The 25,027-nt window shown below is 43.5% G+C and overlaps 2 protein-coding genes across 6 annotated transcripts in view; both read right to left on the bottom strand.

The window, feature by feature from the left end:
- srfb (serum response factor b) overlaps nucleotides 1–17,766 on the bottom strand; it is a 19,827-nt gene extending 2,061 nt beyond the window's left edge. The window contains exons 1-4 of one of the 5 annotated variants that reach the window (XM_039784319.1): nucleotides 16,662–17,766; nucleotides 13,067–13,300; nucleotides 2,047–2,284; nucleotides 46–210 (exon numbers count right to left, since the gene is read on the bottom strand). In XM_039784319.1, coding sequence (XP_039640253.1) covers nucleotides 46–210; nucleotides 2,047–2,284; nucleotides 13,067–13,300; nucleotides 16,662–17,303 — 1,279 coding nt within the window. In that variant the 5' untranslated portion in view covers nucleotides 17,304–17,766. Of the gene's footprint in view, nucleotides 1–45; nucleotides 211–2,046; nucleotides 2,285–13,033; nucleotides 13,301–16,661 lie in introns of all 5 variants that reach the window. The other 4 variants (XM_039784318.1, XM_039784317.1, XM_039784321.1 and 1 more) reach the window with 4 other exon arrangements.
- A 2,356-nt stretch (nucleotides 17,767–20,122) lies between these two features.
- Nucleotides 20,123–25,027, bottom strand: part of ptk7b (protein tyrosine kinase 7b) — a 33,870-nt gene continuing 28,965 nt past the window's right edge. Inside the window, exons 15-20 of the mRNA XM_039784768.1 lie at nucleotides 24,610–24,771; nucleotides 24,209–24,441; nucleotides 24,038–24,118; nucleotides 23,047–23,198; nucleotides 22,726–22,904; nucleotides 20,123–22,232 (exon numbers count right to left, since the gene is read on the bottom strand). Of these exons, the coding sequence (XP_039640702.1) occupies nucleotides 22,072–22,232; nucleotides 22,726–22,904; nucleotides 23,047–23,198; nucleotides 24,038–24,118; nucleotides 24,209–24,441; nucleotides 24,610–24,771 (968 nt within the window). The 3' untranslated portion in view covers nucleotides 20,123–22,071. The remainder of the gene's footprint in view (nucleotides 22,233–22,725; nucleotides 22,905–23,046; nucleotides 23,199–24,037; nucleotides 24,119–24,208; nucleotides 24,442–24,609; nucleotides 24,772–25,027) is intronic.

The raw sequence follows: 25,027 nt of genomic DNA, 5'->3' as shown, positions 1-25,027 counted from the left end.
TTGAAGATTAGTATAAGCAAGCAGAGTTGTGGCAGAGCAGGTCACCTGTGAGGGAGACAGCAGCAGGGAAGCGGAAGACAGCCTGCTGTCCCTGCTGTGACTGCGGGGCGGCAGCCAGGGTCTGACCATGCTGCCCCTGCAGGGCCAGGGAGTGCTGCTGCAGCTGGCTCAGAGGAATGGTGGGGGTGCCGGGGGGGAGAGGAGTGCCTGCTGGAGGGGCACAAACACACAGAGGGGGATCAGAAAGGAAAAGGAAAGCTTGGAAAAGTGCTAGTAACTTAATTGTACAAATGTAGCCCAGTTTAGTTAGGGATGCAAGGCTCACAATTGTTTGTTTTTTTAAATATTCACTTATGCTTTAAAGCTATAGTGCGTAGTTTCTGTCGCCCCCATGAGGAATTCTAAGTAATGACCACAAACCTGTCGGCTCGTCCAAATGATACAAGCCTTATGCAAATGTTCAATAATGCATACGTGGCTGCTAAGTTAAGTGGCATATACTATAGGACTGTATCAAGTGGTTGGCTGTCCCATTGACATTTCATTCTTTTCAAATGCTGCGTGATTTGTTTCAATGCTGTTTTATCTAAGTGTTTTTCTTTGACAAATGGCAGATATTTTTCATTTCAGAACATAGACTGGAGTTACACCCTCACATTTGGTCACAGTTGCTGCAGCAGGACGGGCGGGCCCTTTCAAGCTGTCAACTGAGGAGGTTTTAGTGTGGGAGGGTGTGTTGTTCCACCTGGCACTGCCGCTATGTGCCAGACAGGTGGTGAAGAGGAGAGAGGGACAGAGCAATAGAGGGAGGGAGAGGGTGGAAAAAGAGTAAGGGTGACAGAGAAGGTTGTAGAAGGAGGAGAAAGATTGAGAAAGAGAAGGGGGGCGGGGGTGGACAGAGACACCGCCTGGCTGTCCAGCTCTCAGTTAAAATAAAAGGAGGACCCATTAGTGGGCATCATGTGTCTGTCTGTTCAGCTGTGGCGGACCGCAGACACTGCAACATCTAGTTAGTAAAAATACAACACTGGGCCTGTTCAGATTCACTGTTGCAACACAGACTCTTGTCTACACAAAAACAACAGCAGCATACACTGTAGAAAACATTGCAGCCATTTTAAAATTGTTCATGTCATGGACTGTCCAAATACAAAGATATAATCGAATTCAATCATCGTGAAATTCAAATGTTCTCAATGTCTTTGGGGGGAATCGTGACCTCTGGGCATCCCCAGGCTCCACTTTTGACGCCCCAGTATTTCCCAGCACATCCACCATGAAAAGGAAGTGTGATGAATAATTACTGGAGAAAGACCATTTAGAAACACTTTAGGCATCCCCAAATCAGAGCCTGCTGCCCCATAGTCCTCATCGAGTTGGTGCGGTAGAGCTCCCTTGTGTTTCAGAGTGGGTCTGTGAAGTCTCCCTTAATGAAGGGTCACGTCTAGTTCATGACCACTCGGTCACAGAGCTCCGGCTCCACAAAGTACGCCTCAATTATGGTTTCAGCACAAACCACCGATCCTTCATTGAATATTCATGACTAATTATGGGCCGTGTTCATCCTCCCTTATTGCCCGGTCTATTGTGTCCCGCTCACCTAATTATTCCTGTCCCCGAGTGACAATGAAAGGCAGGGCCAGTCGCCAACAGACGTGGCTTTCCTGGATACTGAAGGCTTTGTAAAACCTGAGGCTGCTGACTGTTGATGACGGATATGAAGGGCTGCTGTGTGATGTAAACGGCTCAGAGAGACAGAGACAGAGACAGAGACAGAGACAGAGAGAGAGAGACAGAGACAGAGAGACAGAGAGAGAGAGACAGAGAGAGAGAGAGAACCACTCTCGGGACGGCTGAGATCACGGCACGCTGCCATTCAAATTCTAATCAGCTAATAAAGCGAGACAACACAGTGACATTAACAAAACATGAAGGCCTGCGGCAGCGTCAATTCAATAGGATGCGGTTAAGATAAACAAACCATGAAGAAAATGATTCAGAACTGTAACAGAGCTCTGATGTGGAGGTAAAGACTCCCCTACGTACCGGGCATGAAAGTGAAGCCCCCGGGCAGCTGCATGACTCCTGAGGCGCCGGCGGTCTTGAGGACGGTGCCGTTGGCACTGATGTTGCCGCTGGCCGAGACGGGCGCCAGGTAGTTGGTGATGGGAAACGAAGGGCCGCTGCTCACCTGCATGGTGGTGGAGGTGGTGGGTACGGTGCACTGGGCGCTGCTGGTGCTGCCTGGTAGGCTAGCTACCGTGAACGTGGGCTTCAGTGTATCCTGTGGGAGAGAGCAAAACCCGGTGATTAGGAAGGCAGGGGAAGATCATTTGAGGAATTAAATCAGTACTGGATTCTGTCAAGGAAGAAAGGGTATGCGGGGTCAGCGATTTAGGATTTCCCTACCATAAACGTGAGGTACTCGCAAGAAAGTCGAGATTGTTCTTTTTGAGAAAACTTAAATCGTTCAACATCAGCACAAAGCTCTTAAATGTTTTTTATCAAGGGATTCTTTTCTCAAGGGTGTTCTTTTTTATGCTGTACTGTGCTGGGGGGGGGCAGTATATCTGTTGAGGACAAAAATAGGATAAATAAGCTAATCAAGAGATCTGGTTCAGTTATTGGTCTTAACCCGGATGTACTGGAGGTTACTGTAGAGAAGAGGATTAGTTCAAAACTAAAAATTGTCCTGCTTTTTGAAGGCCATCCACTACACAATCTGTTCAAAGGACTCAGAAGCTCTTTCAGTGAGCGATTGGTAATGCCTCGGTGCTCTAGTGAGCGCATGAGAAGGTCTTTTGTTTCGCGAGCGGTTAGATATTTTAACCAACACAGTTAACTGTTGAATATTATTCTTGTTTTTTATAGCGTTTGTTTTTTTACATTTATGTATTGTGAAACTGATTTTTTCTTATAATTGTGTCTTTTTATCAGGGTCTATTAGTCTCCTAATGCAGAATTATTTATTTATTTATTTGTCTGTTGGTTGTGTATTGTGTTCGATGGCTGTATAGTTGGTGGCAAACCAGTTTCCCTATCGGGATTAATAAAGTTTTTCAATTCAAAAGGGTTTTTAAAAAAACAGTGTCCTACAATTCCCATGATGCAACTCAATGGTGTCTTTTGTTATGCCTGCTGTGACTGATGAATGCCAACATCTGTCAATAAGAAAAGATAAAACCTTATTTAGCCTGAGGGGAAATTGTTGTGAAGCAGTTGCAGTAATAATTGGCAGCGAATGCAAATTAACAGAAAAAAACAAAAAAAAGGTGCAAAAACCAAATGTACCCGACAGCCAGAAATGTTAACAGTCAAACAAACAATCTCCACATCTACAGCTTGTAACACCGTCTGTTACAAATGTGAAGCCATGTCCAAGGTAACCCTGACGACATCATCAGTTTCTAGTATTTCAAAACTGAAAGACTAGTACGAGCTCTACTCTGCTAATTCCATTTATCCCAGTGACCACAAAAGCAACATCAGATGAGTTTCACACGAGAACACCTAAAACAACACCATTAATGGGGCTTTTCCTATGCAGGGGAGGAGGCTTTAATACTCCGTGTTTTCAGGGACCAATGGATGGGTGACAGAAACCAGAGTGGGTTTTAATAGACGAAGGCCAAATGACATTAACAAGGTAGAGAAACTAATTGCATCCATATGGAAAAATATTAGCAGTGCAGGGAGCGGTTCTCTGAACAATTTCATTCTTAAGTCTAAAAAGAACAAAAAGTTGCATTTGAGTTGGAGAAAAATATCTTGTCAGTTGTCATCACTGAATGTAGGAATTTCAGTGTAGGATGGCAACTCAACACTTGCTGAGAAACGTACCAAATCCTATTAAAATGCTACTCCATCTAACTTCTAATCTAACTATAAAGGAAGGAATCCGTGTGTGTGTGTGTGTGTGTGTGTGTGTGTGTGTGTGTGTGTGTGTGTGTGTGTGTGTGTGTGTGTGTGTAATATCTAGAGAACCATTCATCTGATCTACTTCACACACGGGGGGTGTATTGCTGGGTACCAAATGATGTGCCATGTGGAATTTGGTGCTAGCGCTGTACAATTAATCGCAATTGTATCAAAATAGCAATATGGACTAGTGCAATATCCAAATCGCAGGGGGAGATGGGGGAGGGGCGCAATATTTGTTAATGGCAAAATGTGTCAAACCATTCTGAATGAAGTAGTGTGGTGCTGCAGAGACGTCCCAGCTTACAAATCCTATCCTAAAGACTAAAGAAAAAAAATCTGTTTGGTACAAATCCACGCAACAATTACACAATGTCTTTCAATGTTAATAATTTTCAATGAAAATTAGACCGATTACACAAAAACGATCATTACCTCCAATATCGTCAATCGTATTGCAATGTCACTCAAAATAATTGCAATTAGATATTTTCCTCATATTGTGCAGCCCTATTTGGTGCACTGTGTTCATGCGACACGTTCAATATTAATACATTTTGAATACCAGCGGTGGGTGGGGGCTTCACAGTGCCCAACGCCCCAGGTCTGCCCCCGGTCTTCGCGTCTCCTGCGGTTTCTTTAACTTGCGTGGGAGTGGCCGCTCCAAAACCAAAACAAACTGATGGACTCAACAAAGTTAAAAATAAAAAAATATAAAAAAGGATTAAAGCAGGCCATGAACCACTCGCAGGCTGCACAGTCCTGCTCAGCTGGTGTCTATAAGCAGGGATGTCACCATATTTTGTATGCATCTGTCCAAACACCTCCTGTAACTGGGGGACAGACCTCTGTATGCACCCCTATTCTCACCAGACACACGGCCGTGAAAGGGCCAGAGGAAAAGCAGTCCGGTAAGAGTGGTCTTCACAACGCCAGTCTGACACACAAACACCGTGCTTTCTACAGTTACTGTGGGGGCTTCCTGATGTTAGCTTTTCTCTCATCAACTTCTCGCAGAACTTCATCAGAATTTTGGGTCATTTGGGGTTTATTTTATTTTTTTAAGTCTCTCGCCGTCTCCTGCGTACCACTTGCCTGAACGGTTACTCACAAATATATCCATGCGGTTACTAATGTGCCGGCAGAGGGGCTGTTTCACCAAAACATGACCTGAAGCTTTGAAGAGACCACCAGACAGAAGCCTGAGTACTGATGAACTCTGTTGTGCGGGGCCAAGGGTGTATACATGGTCGGAATCAGTGGTGGAGGACCTATTCAGATCTTTCACTCCAGTAAATAAGTTGGAGTACACCACTGGTGAGACGCTTTTGTTCCCGGAAATAGTCTGGTCCCAAAAAGCTAGCAGTTAGCAAATGACATGTATACTCAAGCATTACCAGGGGACGCAGCTATGTCATGACAGGTGTATCGCTGAAGACCCAAGGAAGTCAAGTGTTGAGTGTAAACTTGTACCGGAGGCCAGGCAATCAACACGTTCCAAAACAGACACTGCACTAGTAATACATAACGCCCAAGAGAGAAAGGGATATATACAATTCTACTTGAATACTTACAGCATCATCCATTCATCATCTATACCTGCTTATTATGCAATAAGATCCAATCACTGCTCATTCCAAGTCTATTGAAGAAAAAAAAAAAAAAACATAATTTCTGCACTCCTATTTTGTTGAGTTGCTATGACAACTCCCTGACCATGTACCATGACATCTCTGTACAACGTGTAGAATCAGGCAGGTGAGATGCACACATAAACTTAAGATCAATAGAGGTAAGACTACAGTACTATCACAGCTAATGTGAACATCACTGAACAGCAGAGCAGGAAGAGTTTGTGAGTGGGCTGCATGATAAGAGCAGGGTAGGCGTTAGGCCGGGACTATAAAGCACATCTAAACCCACCATGTCTGTTTCTACGCACTTAAACAAACACTTTATCACTCAAAACTAATGATCTGTAATAGCAGAATGGGACTAAGCCTACACATTAAAAAGGCGTGTACGAGTTTGCATGCCGCTGTGGGTTCAATGTTCTTTGAGGGTTTGATGACAGACTGCACCATTTTAAAGGCTCCTCCACATGTGGCCAAAAAAATGCAGCTTTCTTCTGTCTAAAATTTGGAGAACACAACCGCTATCCTTTGCAGTCCTCAGTATTCCATAATGCATTGCAAATTCTTCAGTCCCAGACGCGAGTGTAGCCAGGGACCTTTGTTGTATGTCATTGCCCCATCTCTCTCTCTCCTTTCCTGTCTGCTCTATACTGTGTACCATCTTATACCAGATAACGCTGATGATGTTATGAGGCCAGGGTTATCTGGGCTTGAGCTTTGACACTTCATGTACTTAAGTGAAATGTTACAACTCGCACTATAAACCTCTGTACCATTCAATTTGGAAAACCAGTTTCTTAAACGGTCATATTTACACCTCTACAACGTTAAAACCCATTCGTTTTTTAACTCTGAGGGTAGACTATGTTATTTGTGCAGAAAATGCAGCCTAGACTCAAGTCCTCTGAAGGACAGACCTTTGCAGGCCTAGACTTTGGGAAGATCCAGCCTCGGAATTGTGACAAAGCTTTTTTTTGGTCGTAGACGCAAAGCACTCGACACAGAGTGCAGCAGTAGAACAAATGAGGTGAATGAAAAAGGCTTGTTATATGGAAACACGGCCATGTGTCACAACACACAGGCTTACAATGAGCAAGCAAGTAAATGAGACTGGCTGCATCCGATAGGCTTATAATTCTGAAAAAAGGGACATACATTATCAATAACAAAGGTAGTGTAGAAGCAGGCTCGGCCAGCCTCTCTTAGCAAAGCACTATTGGTTTTTATATGTGACTGATTACATGGGTGAGAGGTGGATGATCCAGCATGGACTCAACTGATAAGACCTTCGTACCGCATACTACCATGTAAACACACCAGTGGAGCTACTGTAAGGATCGACTCCCAGTCCTCAGCCACATCCCAGTCTGCTCTAGTCTTAATATCAAAGATAGTCTGCTAGTGTTGCTCTACGAGGACTAAACAAAAAGTTGTAGTTTCTTTTAATTTGATGACAAAAAACAAACAAAAATAATCAGGGGATTAACAAATGATCAAGGGTTTCGCCGTTAACTCGAGTTTTCTGGCCCTCGTGACGCACAGATGGCTAAGCAGGTGTTGTCTTATACAAGCTGCTCTGAATCAACAGAGTATACAAAACCAAAACTCCAAGGAGCTGAGTAGTTGTCTGGTCTGCAGCTCTGATTCAGGCCCCTCTCAGGGGCTCTGACAGTCCAAGGTCCTTTACCTCTTTAGTTAAACAGCAGCTGGAAAGTCAAAGCGGGACGGCCACACAGCGGACTCGTAGTTTTTCTGCCTTTTCAACCAAGATAGAAAACTGAATAAAATTCGACCAACAACAATCCGCGTCCATTTACTGAATCAGGCCTGTCCTTCATCACAGGGCGATTGCTGACAATCAGACTGGGACACAGCTGTCAGCAGGTCTTCGTTCTCCCAGGAGACTTTCCAATTTTGGTTGAAGTAATCGTTTAATTAATGTCCACTAAAACTCAACAAGATGAATGAGAATAACCCAGTCTACACTGGTGTGGAGTGCCCAATGTGACACGACAACAACAGGTAAAAGAGGAAGAGGATAGCGGTCACTAAGCAGAACCAAAATTAAGCCAAACAATAGAGACTGGGGATAAATTACATTGAGAAAGCGCAGCGTTTGGATCATCACAGTGGTGTGGTAGCATGTAGCACTTAGCCACAGTAGCAGCAGAATATACATCTGTGGGCGTATAGAGTCAGACCTGTGTGAGGGGTTCGGGGACAGAGGACAGGATAGGGGCTAGAGTACAAACAGCTGAGGGTACAGACAGCTGGCGGTAACCTTAGCACCTCGGAGGGGGAATTAACCCTTTCCAGGCCAGCTGAGGCAGCAGGAGGCTACGCGAAAAGACAGCCGCCATTTGACTCGTAGCGGTTCTCACCATTGGGGCCTTACGAGAACTACTGAATTCCTGTAAGGGACTGAGATGCTTCACCAGAACAGGACAACATGGCTGACTAAAAAAGGGACAAGGCCACTGTGTTCCAGCTTTTCCATATTACACTGCTCCATGGAGAATTAAATGGCTGCTCTTGCTTTCCTGTCACATGTCTACTCTGATCCAACCAGGACTGAGAGTTTGGCTTCAAAAGGTGTAAACGGATTAATCATCCAGGTTTGAGTCTAGGTGGTAATCTAAAAGGTCTATTCAAACTGCCACTATCTCTGTGACCTACATAGCACGCTTCCACTGACCTACTGCTTTGTTTGACCACCTCCAAGTGTCTCCTGTTCAACTGGCCAGTCTATAAACAGCGCTGGCTTTTAGTTCAGTGTCAAGGCAGCGCATAGTAAACATAGGCCACAGTGGTGTAATGCATTCCTTCAGAAAAGTAGTGTAGACAAAGCCTCTGCACTGTTATTTCCTCCGGAAGTCCATGTCCTGCTCCTTTTAATACAATCCTACACACCGATACAGTACATCATATCATCTCCATCACTAAAAGCTAACCCCTTCACTGTAATATTGGAATATACTGGAAGTCTGAATTGTGTGTGTATGTGTACGTACACACACACACACACACAACACACACACACACACACACACACACACACACACACACACACACACACACACACACACACACGTATATAGATATAGTTGTCAATTAATAAACTGTTCTTAATTTGCAGCGGTTTTGATCATGAAAGCCATTTCAAAAGCAAAAGTGCCAAACTTTACCTTCTTATTTGTGGAGGAATTGCTGTTTTTCCTTTCTGCCTTATGTTACATGAAACTACATATTTTGGGGTTTTGGTCAGACAAAACAAGCAATTTGAGGATGTCACGTTGGGTTCTGAGAGGCTGGGATGGATCTTTGGCACTTTGTTTTCAGACATTTTACCAAACAAATCGATTAATGAAATGATAACGTCATTTTCAAATCAACCTAACTATACTGCTCTCCTTGCGAAAAAAAAACAAAACATGGCATGGTAACAAATGAAGTCACAATTTATAGTCATGCGAATGGAGGGCTAAGTCATCTGGAATAAGCAATGAATCCTCTGGACTCAAGAGTGAACAGCCACGGAGAGAACCCTCCGCAACATGCTAAGTAATTTATTTAACAAGAGAGGGGCGTGATTTTACTCCAGCAACAGAGAGATCTCATATACATCCTGCCCCTCCTATGAACAAATGAGAAATCTTAATATAAAAAGGATGATGAGATCAAATTCAATAAAACAAAAATCACGAGAAACATCAACAAGCCTATTTACACACTCAAGAATTCTAGGGTTCTTTGGTTTTATTTTCTTCTTTTTCCAGATTTTGTGCATTCGTAAGGATACTATATATGGTAAAAGAATAAAAGCCTCCATTGCCCTATCACATTCACAGACCTCATACGAAAGACCCCGTTTTAAAGTTACAGGAAAGGAGAGGAGAGAGTAATTAAAGAGTAGGACACAAATGATTCCCTGTTCGTGAGGGATTAATCATTCCAAATTGAAGGTGACAACTGGCAGGCTCGTCCAGTGTTGTTTGGAGAGCCCATTGTGCAGTTTACTGGTGGCTGGCCCTCGTCTAATCTCCCATTTGCTGGCTCCCATCTCCCCCTCTGTCACACTGCCAGCAACATGGAATTCGCAGCTCCATTTGGGACTGCTAAAAAAGGCAAGGCAGCCCAAGTGGAGGAGGTGCAGCCAATGGCGGCTGACCTGTCCAGTTGCTTTCTGTAAAATAAGGGGATGGCAGGGGGAGGGGGAGGTTTGGGGGGGGTGACACATAACGTTGCCTTCCTCCACTGTAACACAGCCTGCTCTCCCTGTCAGAATCCCTCCGACAATACCGCCACCTCTCTCTACATGCAGTCTGTTTAGGAGCAGCCTTGTGATAAGAGCGCATATCTGAGTAAATTAACTTTCCATTATCTCAGTGATTCTCTCTTGTCACCTACTTCAAGCCAGTGCTCTGTCCTCACAACAGCAGTTAGATAGGAAGACAGAGGAAATGGTAGATTAATAATCACATCAGTTAATTTCTCTGGGGTGGGGAGAGCACACACACACACACACACACACACACACACACACACACACACACACACACACACACACACACACACACACACACACACACACACACACACACACACACACACACACACACACACACACACACACACACACACACACACACACACACACACACACACACACACACACACACACACACACACACACACAAAAAAAAAAAAAAAAAAAAAACACACACACTAATGAGCAGAGCAACAAAAAGTCTTCACCAGGATTACAACAGCAATATGGCACTGACAGCCAGATCAGTAGCGCCAGAGGAGAGAGGGGGGAAAAAAAAAAATTTTTAAAAAGGGAGGGGAAAACCAGAAGACCGTGATACTGAGAATTCTATACTAAGATGGATCCTCTCTAAGCAAACACGAGTTGTGGGATTTGCAATCCCCTTCCAAAAATATCCCAAAAAGCATAAAAACATCTGTTCTGTAGGCACGTCTGGTATTAAGAAGCAGCCAGAGAAGCCATAACAATCCAAAGATCTGATGGAGAGTGCCACAATAATTACAAAGATACGCTCTTTGTGAAGTGTTATTATTTAATAGCTGGTGTAACCACTTTACCCTCCACCTAGTCTCATTTACCTCTACGTCAGACATTACACTTCCCATAATGCCTTCTACAGCCCTGAACAGATTCTTCCGTGTGGGACTGTTGAAAGTAGATGCCAATTGATGTGTGCGGTGCTCTTCATTCTGATATCTCTCGCTTCTAGATTATATCTAGCAAGCTCAGTTTTCAGTGCCAGATTTGGGTTTTGTTGACCCGAGACTCAGCCTATTCAGTCTTAAACTTTAACAAACAATCACACAAAACTGTCAACTATGAAAACAAGATGTGGGGTGATACGAAGCCTGACTGATACTGTACGGCCCACTATAATAACTAATTTTAGTGAATAGTTCAGGAGAAATTTGACATTTCCAGAGCAGTGTTTTTCCACATTGAAATTCAGAAAGAAACTGTTGATCTGTTGGACAGCCTATGTAAAATTAATTTGATCAATTGATTTGTTCTTTTAATCCAGTAAGAGTAATATACGAAAAAGACTTTTAGCATAATGTCTACTTCACTTCACTTCTAAGAGTCTTCCTTTGGTTCTACAAAATGTCCTCCACTTCCCCCACCAGCCATTGCAAACTCAAACTCTGAACTGTTTAGACTAGCTTGGACTGTATGTATTACATACTAGTCTTGATGAATAGTGTCCAGACGCTGCAGAGGTGCACGCGGCGACCACGCATCATCTCTACTGCACGGAAATGATCCTTTCGAAATCAAAGCCTCCGTATCCACCTGCCATGTCCTAAACACAACGGCGCCGATCATCCTGACTCACATTATGACAAGTGTGTCCCTCTGTGTGTAGTGTTCACAGGGCCCATGCCGGTCTCCCACACTCATAATGGCAGCGGGTGGCAGAGGTCACGTCGTCACTACCAGCCACCTAAACAGGCGTCACATGAAACGGGAATATTTCGCTTAAATATTTCCATTCCGCCCACTCATATCTACATCCTTACCTCCCCTCTATATCACTAAATGAGTGGTGGGGGTGGGGGTGGGGGAATCACAGGACTCCAAAGACAGCTGCAGCTTATAAGGAATGCAAGGGGCCTCAGCCAAGAAAGCAGGCAGGGAAACCATACCATATATGGCAACATAGGCAGAATCTAATTTTTATCAATGAGCAGAGGGGGCATAAGAGTGGCTTAACATGCAAAAGGTTGATCTCCCATCCTTGACGGTGTATGGTACGTGTTAGTTAGTGCCTTGTAAAAACAGCACGCGGGCAAACTGGCCTGGAAGTGTGTCGGTCTTCAAAGGGGCGTACTTAAGCCGTGTAAACAGCAGAGGGAATCTCGGCTTCCAGCATGCGAGCGCACCAAGGTGTGGACAGTGAAGTTGTGTCTGCGGATGAATTTACCGCTTTGCTTTAACATCTCAAAGACCCAAGGTTTTAAGAACCCTTGCAGTAATGTAGTGGGAAATACAGGGATCGCAAACTGCAGCTTTTCATTAGGGACGAGAAGAGCCCGCTAATAATGATTATGGAGGAGTAGAAATTCATCTTTTGTCATTTAATTCAACTTCATTCGATCATGACAATTTTTAGAAGGTTTGCGAGTTTGAAAAACGGCACAAAATGTCTGATGTTCCAATGTTTTCAGAAATGTATGTTTCACCCATGAACACAAGACCACTCCATCACAAAAAAATCAAAGATAAACACGTCCATGTAGCAGACTGCATGTTTCTCATCCTAACACAACCCAGACCTGCTGTGATTTATCTCGGAGAGTGTCACAAGGCTTTCCTGGATGAGAGGTCAGAAAGGTAAAGTGCAGCCAGCTCCCTTTTGGGAGTGGGATAATTCTCTGCATTATCTGGCTTTCCCTTCACATTAGAGCCCTTTAAAAAAAGGACTACGGAGACTTTTGGTTTAATTAAAAAAAAATAAAAATAAAAAAGGACTTGGTGCTCAGAACCAAACCACAAGCCCAAAGCAGAGGCTTCACATATAACAAAAGTTCAAAACTGTGTTCACGATAGGACAAAGATCTTTTTCCGAAGCTGATGTGGGTTTGATTCATTTGCTCTCTTCGTGTGCTTATCGAGCCTTTTCTGGAGAGATTTCCCACTATATCCGTTAGTTACGCACTTATGGTGCTTTATCAGTTTTTTTTATTTGCAATGCAATTTATGTCTCTATTGGAAAGCAGACGGTGAGTCACACAGACTAACTTGAGTACCATTGTTGCTGAAAGCAGGGGAAATGGGCTGTGGGGAAAGGTACAGAAATGAGTGCATTCAATTTTGGGGCTTCACAGCTACAGCCTCACTACGATCTTCCCAAAAGAGATAAGAGTGTGTTCTTAATTTTTTGTCCTAACTGCCTAGAGGACAGGTCTAGACCTTTCCACTTTGTGATTCTAACCTTTATGTCGCCCATGCTCTCCGACTCAGACACCTGATAGGTGAGGTCTGTCTCCTCAAAGCCCGTGGCACTCATGCGCTGGTCCGTGGAGGGGTCAGAGCGCGGCGGCGAGTCCGGCGAGTTGAGGCATGTTTGGATCAGAGCTTTGCCCGTTTCACTTGTAATCATGGGTTGGAGTTTGCGGGTGGCAAAAGTGTAGACGTGACCCGTTTCGCTGGCCACAAGCAGCAGAACCTGGGTTCCCGTCAGGGTGGAGAGTTCATAGGCCTGGGAAAGAGAAAAAAAGAAAAATTCAAGTATGTAGCAGAGATGAGAGGCTAGAATTTAAACATCAGAAAGATATGGTTCACCAAAGTGGGGCTTGGATTACCTTCGTCTCATAGACAAAGTCATCTTATTCTCTACTGGAAAGAGAATGTAGGAGATTCCAAAGCGAACCTCTGAAAAAGCAATACCCTAGCAAAGAAAACACTATCTAAAACACTCCTGTAGTGAACTATGACGTATAGCACAAATGAAGCTAAAATAACATGAGATAAGGCTCCCAAAATAGAGAGCGGGATATAGCTGAAAGACTGATTGTAGCTGGGGACTGGCTTGCATAGGCAGGGGCAGTTGTAGTAACTCAGTCTTGACGGAGGACACAAGGAATTATTCTTAACACCCAGAGGTAGAGGACTGTGAAACATGAGGACACCATCACAGTCTGCTGCCTTGCCATTCAACACACACACACACACACACACACACACACACACACACACACACACACACACACACACACACACACACACACACACACACACACACACACACACACACACACACACACACACACACACACACACACACACACACACACACACACACACACACACACACACACACACACACACACACACACACACACACACACACACACACACACGTAAAAGAAAAGCACAAAGAGATTCAACTCCATCACACACACACCGAGGCTGAACTCCTGTGAAAGCCTTTTTATCTAAATGAGTCATAAGTTATGTGGAGGATGCTTCTGGTGCGGTGAAGGCGCTGTGCCATTACCATCACCTTGCTGAACACAGTACAGTCGGAGCTGGCTGATAGATGTGCCATTGTAAGCTGGAGCACAGGAGGAGGAGACAAATCACATTCAAATTAAAAGGATTTTATTGAGCGGTTATAAAAACCATGCATTCATGCTGGTCTGCTCCATCATGCTCAAACACTGTGTTCATTATGGGCCCTATCAGTCCAATCCTCTATATGTGGGCACATGCTGATTGTACAATTGTCTTTTGTGTGCAATAATATGATGACAGAGTACAGAAATGTTAATAATGGCCAGCTACTGCTATAGTGACTCAATGCTACACAGCGCTCGTTTCCCCTGAGCACTTTAAACCTTAATTACATAAGAGGTTTTTGATGCTTTGTGTATTGAAGAACTGTGTTAAAAAGGGAATCTCTGATTGTACAATTCACCTCAGTGCCTGCTAATGCAGCATTACAGAAGCAGGTAATGAACTACACAGCTCCAGTCCTCCTCTTCCACCACCATCTCCCTTGATTAGCGCTGGCCAACATCCAAGGCAGAATTGGACTAATGTCACTTTACATGTGCTCGGTGGCAGCGCAAACTAGATCCATTGTTAACCACGCAAAGTTACCTTGCTCTGCGAATGTTCTCATAAATATTCATGCACAGTGCAGGGGTCAACCCTGGCTGTAATTGGTTCCACGGTCATACAAAACTTCCTAGTCAAGCCTATATATCAAAATAAAAAAAAAAGGAGCAGAAGATAAAGTCATGGACGCAAACATGTACATATGTAGTTGTGCAATTAAAAAAAAACTAAATACAGTGGCTTATGTTCCGGGTGTTATCTTGGCAGTTAGAATACTAGTTTCCGGGGACTAGTAGGCGAGCCAGTTTCAGAGCCCTGGTATTGTGCATGTTGGCTCACTTGCATGGTGTATTGAGGTACCTAAATTAAATGGTGCCACAACTTATATTATTAGTTACATTTGTGCTTTTCCTGCTATGACAAGTCAAAAATGTCAGCCATGAAAACAGCCTATTACAAAAAAAAGCAAACATGAAAACATACCCTTTACTGGACAACTATTGGAACAAAAAATAAATAAATAAATAAAAAAAAAGGAACCACAAGTACTAATATAGTAATCCTGCACCTAACAATTTGTATTGTGCAAGTATTTACATGCACATAATCTAAAGCCTAGGCCTATATAAGAGAAGAAATGGGCCTATGCTTAGCACACCACATCTATCAAAATTAAATCTAGGCTTTTCCTAGAACCAGTTTGACACCAGTCTACTATGTATCTTCCCACTCCACCCACCTCTCAATTTCTCTGATGGCTGACAGTGTAGGCATCATTTCAAAAAAAAATTCTATCCACACAGTGTGTCAAATAGTGTTCATGTTGCCAAGAGCCTACATAAAGACACCTCAGTTTCCACGACAACAGTCTGAAATACATAGAAAGAGAAATACAGCGGAGTACACAAAACAGGCGCTTCAAAGTAACACAAGAACAAATGAAAACTCTTGCACTTCAATAAAGCATTGTGTTTATTTAAGGTCATAATGGAAAATGACCATGTCTACAGCAAAACAACCGTTTTGCTTTTGGTCACCAGCTGACCTCTTCTCCAAATGATCAACTTAAGATGCCTTGAGGACACACAGCAATACTTAATCATGGAGGTAATCATGTGTTTGAGTTCTTTCGTCTTTAATGTCAACTGCTTGTGTGCCAGACCCAACTAACAAAACTGAAACCAAGACAAGTCATCACTGGATGAGGCTAGATGCTTGTATCGAAATGTGTAGTGCCATGATGCATGCACAGACAGTCCCCAGCTTCTCTCTTCTGTTCCAGTGCTCTCTCTTTCTGTCCTCTCTGATCCCGTTTCCCTGGGGGTTTAGTCAGCTGTTGGCACCTATAGGCCCGCTGCTGCTCACCACCGCATGGCTGCCGCCTGCAAGCAGAGCCTTGCTTTACAGTGACAGAGGGAACAGCCTGTGCACTGAGGGCTACTGATGGGAACTACTTCCAACAGTTCTAGGCCTAGTCTGTCTGTGTATTACTGCCTGAATGAGTGTGTCAGTTTATCTGGAAATATGTGTGCTTGTCAGGGTGTGTGTGTGTGTGTGTGTGTGTGTGTGTGTGTGTGTGTGTGTGTGTGTGTGTGTGGTCATAAATAGAATTGTCATTTGCTCAAGTCTATTTAAAGCCAATCGCCTGTCATGAATGTTCTGACTCCCTCACATCCAGTGAGTCAGTTTATGCCACAATTGTTTTTGTCTTTTATAAAGAAAGACATTTGGATTACAGTTACTACAGGTGAAAAGTCCATAAACATAATGTAAGCCCACTATTATTATAAGTACTTTCCCTATGATGTTATATATATATATATATATATATATATATATATATATATATATATATATATATATATATATATATATATATATATATGAATGAACACACACCACAGCACCATATATTATTTCTCCAGTATGGCCAAACAACACTCAAATCAAAGGACTGTAGGCTAGTTGGATGAGATACAAAAGGATATCACCTGACTTACCTTTTTCATAATACCAGTCTTCCTCTTGCTGAAAGTGGTGTACCGTCTCAATTTGTTGTCAATAAATTCCATCTTTATCTTTACTCGCCCACGTGTTTTCTTCCCTGGCTTGGCCCCGGCGACCCCTCCGGGTATCATGCCGTAACCTCCGGGAGGTATTCCCACCTCCTGCCCCGTCACCGCAGCTTCCATCTCCCCTCTCTCCCGCTTCACCCCTCTCCTGCTGTCCCCGAGTGAACCCACTGGGTCATCATCATCTCCGGAGTCAGAGTCATTGTCCGAGCCGCTGCACATAGGAGCACTTTCTCTGTCCGGGTTGAACCTGGCTCCGTGAGGCAACACAACTCCCGCGTTTAGCCCCACCATGCTGCCCTGGACGGCGGTCTGTAGAGGAGTCACCCCAGTTCCGTTCCCCGGTCTCGCACCTCTCGGACCCCCTGGACCATTAGCCCCCAGCATCCCGACGGAGTCTCTTTCCCCCTGTCGCCCGGTACTGTCGCTGACCCCCTGTAAAGCTAGCCCTGCTCTGACCAAAACGGGACGGATCCCGCTGCCGACAATCCCCGAACCGTGTCCTGTGTTACCTCTGCCTGAAGGTGACCCGTTTCCAGATGGTGCCGATCCAACCCGGCTCGGTAACATTCTATTTACTGAACCGAGTCTCGAAACACCAGCCAGGAGAGCTGGAGCGCGTTGTCTAGTAGGCTAAATGGCTGATAAAACGCATACACGCCTGGGCCAAAATGTAAACAAACCAGACCAGTTGGAGGTTTGGAGACTCCAGGAAATTACCGAGACAAACTTTCAAAAGTGATGCTGGCCCTAAGACCCCTCAATCCTGGCTCAGTATGGTTCACCCTCCTCCTCTATTTCCAAAACTCTGAGCACTTTCTCAAAAAGGAAAACGCGAAGAGCGCCCTCGATGTCAATCCGCCATGTCACGTAGTCCGCATTGTAAACCGGAAATAACGCTAGTGTCGGCCTGTCGGCGTCTGAATGCTCATTTTTACTCCACCAATACCGCGATATTGATATTTTCGTCGTTTAGGGATGCATAAAAACATCAATTTTTTTAACAGCGTTTACGACAGCGGAGTAATAATGCAACCCAGGAACTACTTCCCTCCTTATAAAGAGATACAATGTTTCCTTATATGGTGCTGTCTCTCCTTATTTGGTGAGTCACAGCGTCGCCTATCGATTGGCTGAGGATTATCTGAGCAGCGCTGTCATTGGTCAACAAGGCACCTCATTGGAATAAATACCAAAATGGTTGCGCTACCAACAACGTCACCGTGGATAGGCAGAGGCACCAAAATAACAAAACATCCAACTTTTTTATTCCCTACAGGTTGTACTGTCATACCACAAACCACGTTTTCCCATAGTTTATACTTAAAATATATATCTTAATGGTCTTCATTGGCCGAATAACTTGGAATGATTCTGTCAGAGGAATTGTTTTTTTGAGTTTAGATGAGATGTAGGCCTACAGTATTGTATTGCTGTTGGTGGATATATAAGATTAGATAAATTCTACTTAAGATCCCAAATAACTCTAAGATCACATACATATGTTCCTATTTAATTTTTTGTTGCACTGTATACATAATCTCTTTTTTTATGGTGGAATACTCTCCTAGCACACACTAATTACCTTAAAGACTAGGCCTGCATCACACTAACGTTTTCAAGAATTGCAACACCACTGTTCACAGTGCTGGAAAGCTGAATATGGTCTTTGAGTATTTGTAATTCACTGCAAAAGCATGCATCTTGCATTCAACATATTGCAGTGCCGGGAAATGATTGTAACCTTGCATAGTCAGGAAATGATTGTAACCTTGCATAGTTTTCACGGCAGACGTGTTGACATGTCATAGTAGGTAGCACAGGTGTATTCAAAACCATTAATGATGGCTGCATTCCACTCAGGAGAGGCCCTGGTATTGTGCATGCTGACTCACTGAAATAGCCTACTGGGACACTTGATGGAATTGAGCCATTGTTAAGGTTATCAATTACAGCTGCGATTTTCCTACTATGACAAGTCCAAATGTCATACATGACATAGATTATAGCAGGAAAAGCACAGGTGTTACTTATAACATTAACGTTGCCTCAGCTCTATTAAAATTTCCCAGTAAGCCGTAACAGTGAGCCAGCATGCACAGTACCAGGACCCTGAAACTGAAGCAGCCAAACGGAGTTCAGCTATCATTAATTTCATAATTAACACATGTGCTTTTCCTACTGTGATAAAGGTTCATCACAGGAAAACCTGTCAAAAGGCCCGTTGGTGTCCATATCTGACAGTGTTTGAAATGATGCAGTAAGCCCTACCCATCTGGTACTCCAGACAGGTTCAAACAAATGCCACTTCTTATGGTATTTGAAAATGGTTTCTCAACCCAAGATTTGTTGGCAAGCTGCTACGGGTTTTTCATTGAAATGTAGCTTATGGGCTTTTACTACCACAAGTGCTCCTTGAGCTTAAATGCACTTGGGGAAAAAAGTTGTCACAATATCACAAGTATTGAATGAGTTGGACTAGAGTTGAACAGTAGTAAGTATGGACAATTTAACATGCACTGAATGACAAAAATACATCTAACATACCAACACTAATAACTGTATTATACATTGGCTTTGAGGATATGAAAAACTCAAACATCTACAGTGAACTGCTAAAGTCGCCTGTGGGCACCATATCAATAATTAAACATAATGCCATATAAACATTGTCTCTAATCCAAGACATGGAATCATACGGGAATCCTCTTTTGCAGCTATAAAAGGACATGTTAGCGTTTTTTCAACTCTAAACATAATTATATGGAGAAAAAAAATATTTGGCAAGCTTTTAGGATCAGGTTTAAAAAGACCTACAGGAGATATACACCTCCCTCTAGTGGTTAATAAGAGAACTTTTTGGATTAGCAGTAAAACAGAACATTATATTCTATTTTAATGTAGCTGCAAGCAGGAGCGGTCATGAAAACTCATCAGCTGGCTTACAAGTGGCAACATTTTGAATGCATTACAGTTAATACATTCCACAAATATAACACTCACCAGGCTACCACAGTATATTTTACTTTATATTATATTCCTAAATTTTTATCTGCTGCACTATTTTATGTATTATATTCTAATTAGACTGCTTGACTGTAATTGTTGTGTAGATGGCAATAAAAGATCTTGAACAAATTCCCATGATCCTTTTCCATGATTCAACAGCTTTTTGGAAAATGCCTAAATGTGTTTCAGCAGCCAAATACCTAATTTGCAGTTTTCTTGTACAGGCTACATTAACAAGGAATAGTTAAAAAAAAGCTTTGAAAGCAAATTTTTATACCAAACTAAAAAAGAAGAAAAAAACCACACCAAAAACTGATATTTTGGAGACAGTCAGTGATGTGGTTCTTGAAGATGTGCCATTAAGTATTAACCACAACACATTGGGTAAAAACACTGAACCTTTTATTGACAGCAGCATGTATACTTTTGTATATATCTGTGATTACTGTGAACACTTGCTGAAGCAGATTAAAAAAGGAGGTCTAGGTGTGAGTGCCTAGCATTCATAAAAACAACATTACACTAAAAACAACGTATAAAAACAAGTTCATAAACAAAGGCCATTGCATTTGATTAGATAATGTAAAAAAAAAAAAAAAAAAAAAGAGAGCGAGAGGGAAAACAGATAAGATAATCCTTCATTTACCAGGCACTTAAATGAGTACTGGTGACCAGCAGTCACTCTTTTTTGACCTCTTTTGTACTTTGTGTTAACATATTCAGATGGTTACCAGACTGAACGCACATTGAGATGTTGAGATTCTCACACCGTGAAAATGAAAACATAGCATCAGAGAAGTACCTTTCTGTTCTAAACATAGTTTAAAAAAAAAAAAAAAGACAGGACCTTCATCATAAATAAACAGGCACCTGCATGTCCTACTACACAACATGATAGAGAGATAAAGAGGGATATTCTTTTTTAAGTGAAGTTAGTGCATGGCTTCTACATTATTTACACATTGCCTGGTGTGACGGTCCACTTTGGAGCATTGCACAAAAGAACTGGACCCGGAAGGGGAGACTGTGATTGGACCTCTGGAGCAATGATGTTGCAGGTTAAACACAGTGAATGGCTGCAACATGCCTGCAACACGATAATGTTGATGTGATAATAATGGGGGTTCTTACCCATTGGTCGTGACCAATAAAAAGCACCTCAAAGTTAATACAAGAACAGAACACACTCATAAAAACGTACAAAGCCCACACTGGCGCAATCTCATCTATTCAATATATTTCATTGGCTATGATCTTTTTTTTCCATGTTCCTGAAGTGTTACCATAACACCGATCGCTTATTCCACACGTTTTCTCAAAACGCAAATCACGAGCATAACGGACGACGAACCTTCATGCAAACCCTATTCCACTTCTTCTTTGAATGTACACCGCAGCATGGGAACAGTTCAGAGGCACACACACACACACACACACACACACACACACACACACACACACACACACACACACACACACACACACACACACACACACACACACACACACACACACACACACACACACACACACACACACACACACACACACACACACACACACACACACACACACACACACACACGAGGATGTTGGTGTGTAGCTAGTCGTCTCCAACAGGATTCAGGTGGCGGACTCATGATGCAGCTGATTGGATTTTAAATCCAAGCAGGCCAGCTGAAACGGTGTCACTCAACACACTCCGAAGTGGCTGAAGCTTCAATGCTCCACTGAAGTCACATTGTGTCCCACTTTCCCTTCAATATTCTTTCAGACTTGACAGAGCAGCGGATCTAAATTTCAGGGGGTTTTCCTAAGCTTCCGACCAATACTTTCTATTGATCTGAGCCAGTGAGACCACTGTAACATACTACAAAGCAGTCGGAGGTTAGTGTGAGCGCGTGTGTGTGTGTGTTTGTGTGCGCGTTTGTGTGGAGGGGTAGAGGCACTGAGGTTGTGAGACTCCGTGAAAACAAAGTGTCTCTGGGACAGAGCGGCCGCAGACAGGCAGGCAGAGTCACAGTGGAACCACAGACAGGGAACTCGAGGGGAGGGTCATCCATGCTGCGGTTAAGGCAAACGTAAACTCCTGGCACTGCTCACAGGAAGCAATTTATACAAACGTTGATTGCGTTTCCACTGATATAGCAAAGGAGTCTTATCCACACATCCCACGGTTTGAAATGCATATTTAAAAAAAAAAAAGTGTTTTCTCCTCAACCCTCTTCCCTGAAATGTGTGAGACTAATAATCCAGCATTCCTGTCTTTATTTTTTGGGGGGGGAGGGGGTTGGTCAAAGTTCCCCTCTGATGTGGGGTTATGGTCGTCTCAGACTTTACTGTCAGAGGGCAGCTCTCCCAGGGTGTGGACGATTTCAGTGAAGGAGGGGCGCTCTTTGAGGCTCAGCGCCCAGCAGCGGACCATGAGCTTGTAGATTTTGGTGGGGCATCCGTCTGGAACGGGCAGCTTCAGCTTCCCTGTCTGCAGACCTAGTGGGGGCAGAGGACCAGCAGAGAGCAGAGAGAGGGAGGTTAAACCACCTCACAAACATGGACACACATGGTTGTTGACTGAAAATATATATATATTTTTTTTAAGATTGCAACATTTAATGGATATTCTTCCCTGGAGAACTGATTACATACCACCTCTCTGATCTCTACATCTAACAGAATATTCAAACAAATTCAATGACCAGCAGTTTCAATGAGTCAGGAAAGACCTTGTCATCTTGTTCTTTGTGTGTGCCGAATCAGAACCCAGACGAAAAAAAATAAGCACCTGAGGTCGCCTGGGTAACCTCACCTGATGGAGCGTGCGCCCCCATGTGCTCAGGCTCAGTCCTCGCTGCAGCGGCTGCAGGTTCAATTCAGACCTGCAGCCCTTTGCTGCATGTCATTCCCCCTCTCTCTCCCCTTTCATGTCTAAGCTGCCCTATCAAATAAAGGCCTAAAATGCCAACAAAAAAAACATCATACTGACCTTCCAGCACCTCGTCATCGCTGAGTTTGGTATATGGCATTTCCCCGTGACTGAACACTTCCCACATCAACACTCCAAAGGCCCACACGTCAGACTTGGTGGACTGGTCGTCTTCGAACACAGACTCTGCTGGGAGCCAGCGCAGCGGGATCCATGCCTGTCTGTAGTGGTAGTACTCACTACATACAGGTACACAAGAGACATGACAAGGAGATGGAAACAACACAGATTAGCCAGGTGAACAGATGTCTCAGAGTTTGAATCATGCCATTTAATGGGGTTGATGATTTAAGTGGGGGATTGTTATTAAATCTAACAGACCTGTTGTAGACGTCCTTGCTGAGGCTGAGCGACGACACTTTAATGCGCCTCTCACTGTTGATCAGGCAGTTTCGGGCGGCCAGGTCTTTGTGAACAAAGCGGTGATTGGACAGGTGCTCCATCCCATGAGCCACCTGGGCACAGATGGAAACCTGAAGGGGAGCAGAAACATACAGAGCAAGAAAAAACTGTCAAGGTGGAGTGACTTTGGGAATACATCTACAAGCGGCAAGAATTACCAAGTTTCCTTGGATGCATCAGTTAATAAGGAATAGTTTAACATTTAGTAAAAAAGGTTTCCACTGACCAAGAAACTGTCCAGCACATAACTATGACTTCCAATTTCTACACTCTGGCTTTCATACAAATTTAAAAAGGTGCAGTAAGCAATGCTTACGATTCAAGGACAGATAACTACTGGCCAGCTGGCACATTCACATGCTGCCTCCCATCTCCCCCCCCCTACCATCAACTGACGCTGCCTGTTTGCAATGTTTTGTGGCTCATGCACTCCTTTCTGTTTTTTTTTCTTCCTTTTACACAGCCAGGGCTGTGTATTAACACCTGATTTCTTTTCAGCGCACACAGAAAGTAGAGAGCTAGGTGACCATGAGGAGATATTCACTGAATTTGACAAAAAAAGTGTATTGGAATAACATCACTTGCTGTACCTTTTTTAAAAAAAAAAAGAAGAAGCTTTAGAGGTGCTGGTAGGTGGATTTCTTAACCTTTGGACAGAGCCAGGTTAGCTGTTTCGCCATGTTTAGTCCTTATGCTAAGCTATGCTAACGGTCTCCTTGCTGCAGACAGTGGTACTGATCCTATTAAACCCTCGACAAGAACATTGATTTTTCAAAATGTCTAAAAGGGAACATGATGTCGCAAGGAACGGGAATGTTTACAAAAACATCAACAACCTTAATTTGCATGGCAGATGGTGTACACAGCAGGATGCTGTGAGCTGGATCCTGGTACAACTTTCCACACTTACTTTGGTCTTGGTGCTGATAGGCTGAGATTTGACCTTGTCATCTTTGCTTTTGGAAATTCTCAGGAACTGCTTTAGGTCTCCCTGGTATGATAAAAGCAAAAAAGAGCGCATTAGATCAGGTAAAATAACTGTAATTCTTCTGTGCGTGCGTTTCTATTTCTGTGCGCTTACCAGGTCATAGTACTCCAGGATCATGTAGTGGGGCTCGGCCTCCCTACACAGGCCCAGCAGGCGGACAACGTTGGGGTGGCTGAGCTTGGCGAACATTTCAGCCTCACGGCGGAAGTCGAGCTGGAGCTGTTCATCTCTGGTCTGCAGGCTCTTCACCAACACCACCATCTCCTCCTCGCTCTCCTCGATACCCTTAGCTTTGCAGAGCAGCACCTCACCAAACTCCCCTTTGCCTGAATACACATTCACACACACGCCACAGAGCAAATGGCAGAGCACATGCTCAAAAATCAATGTCGCACATACTGGATTTATTAAGTGAAAGCACGGTTATGTCACAGCTTTAAGATCAAGTCACTTCAGGCAATACAGACAAAAGAGAACGGTATAAATCAGTCTACCCAAAGTAGTGATGGTTTGTAGGTTTGCTCGAGGAAAGTGGAGCTTATCGTTGTTGACATGGCTGTGGCGTTTCTCGGTTGTTGCCATGGTACCCATGTTGGTGAGTGCCACCTCTTCCTGGATCTCGGCGGTGGTGTGGCCATTTTGTTGAACAGCGCCTCCTGATGAACACAACACACAGGGACAAAGGTCATAGACACTGTGCACATCTTAATGGGCATGTGTCAAAGAGGATAGTTAACAAAAAACAAGTCTTAACTGTGGCCCAAAGAGACAGTTTAGAAATGACACCCATAGACAAATGATTTTATAGCTAGTATGCAATTTTTGTGGTTAGTAGTTGTGCTGTTCAAAGTAAATCAATCTGTGACTTCTGAATTTCACTACCAAACTATCAAACTTCATAAAGACAACATT

This window comes from Perca fluviatilis, chromosome 19 (assembly GCF_010015445.1).
Source record: "Perca fluviatilis chromosome 19, GENO_Pfluv_1.0, whole genome shotgun sequence".
NCBI classification, from domain to species: domain Eukaryota; kingdom Metazoa; phylum Chordata; class Actinopteri; order Perciformes; family Percidae; genus Perca; species Perca fluviatilis.
Note: the sequence above shows the minus strand (reverse complement) of the source record. Positions and strands in the feature narration are given on the sequence as shown.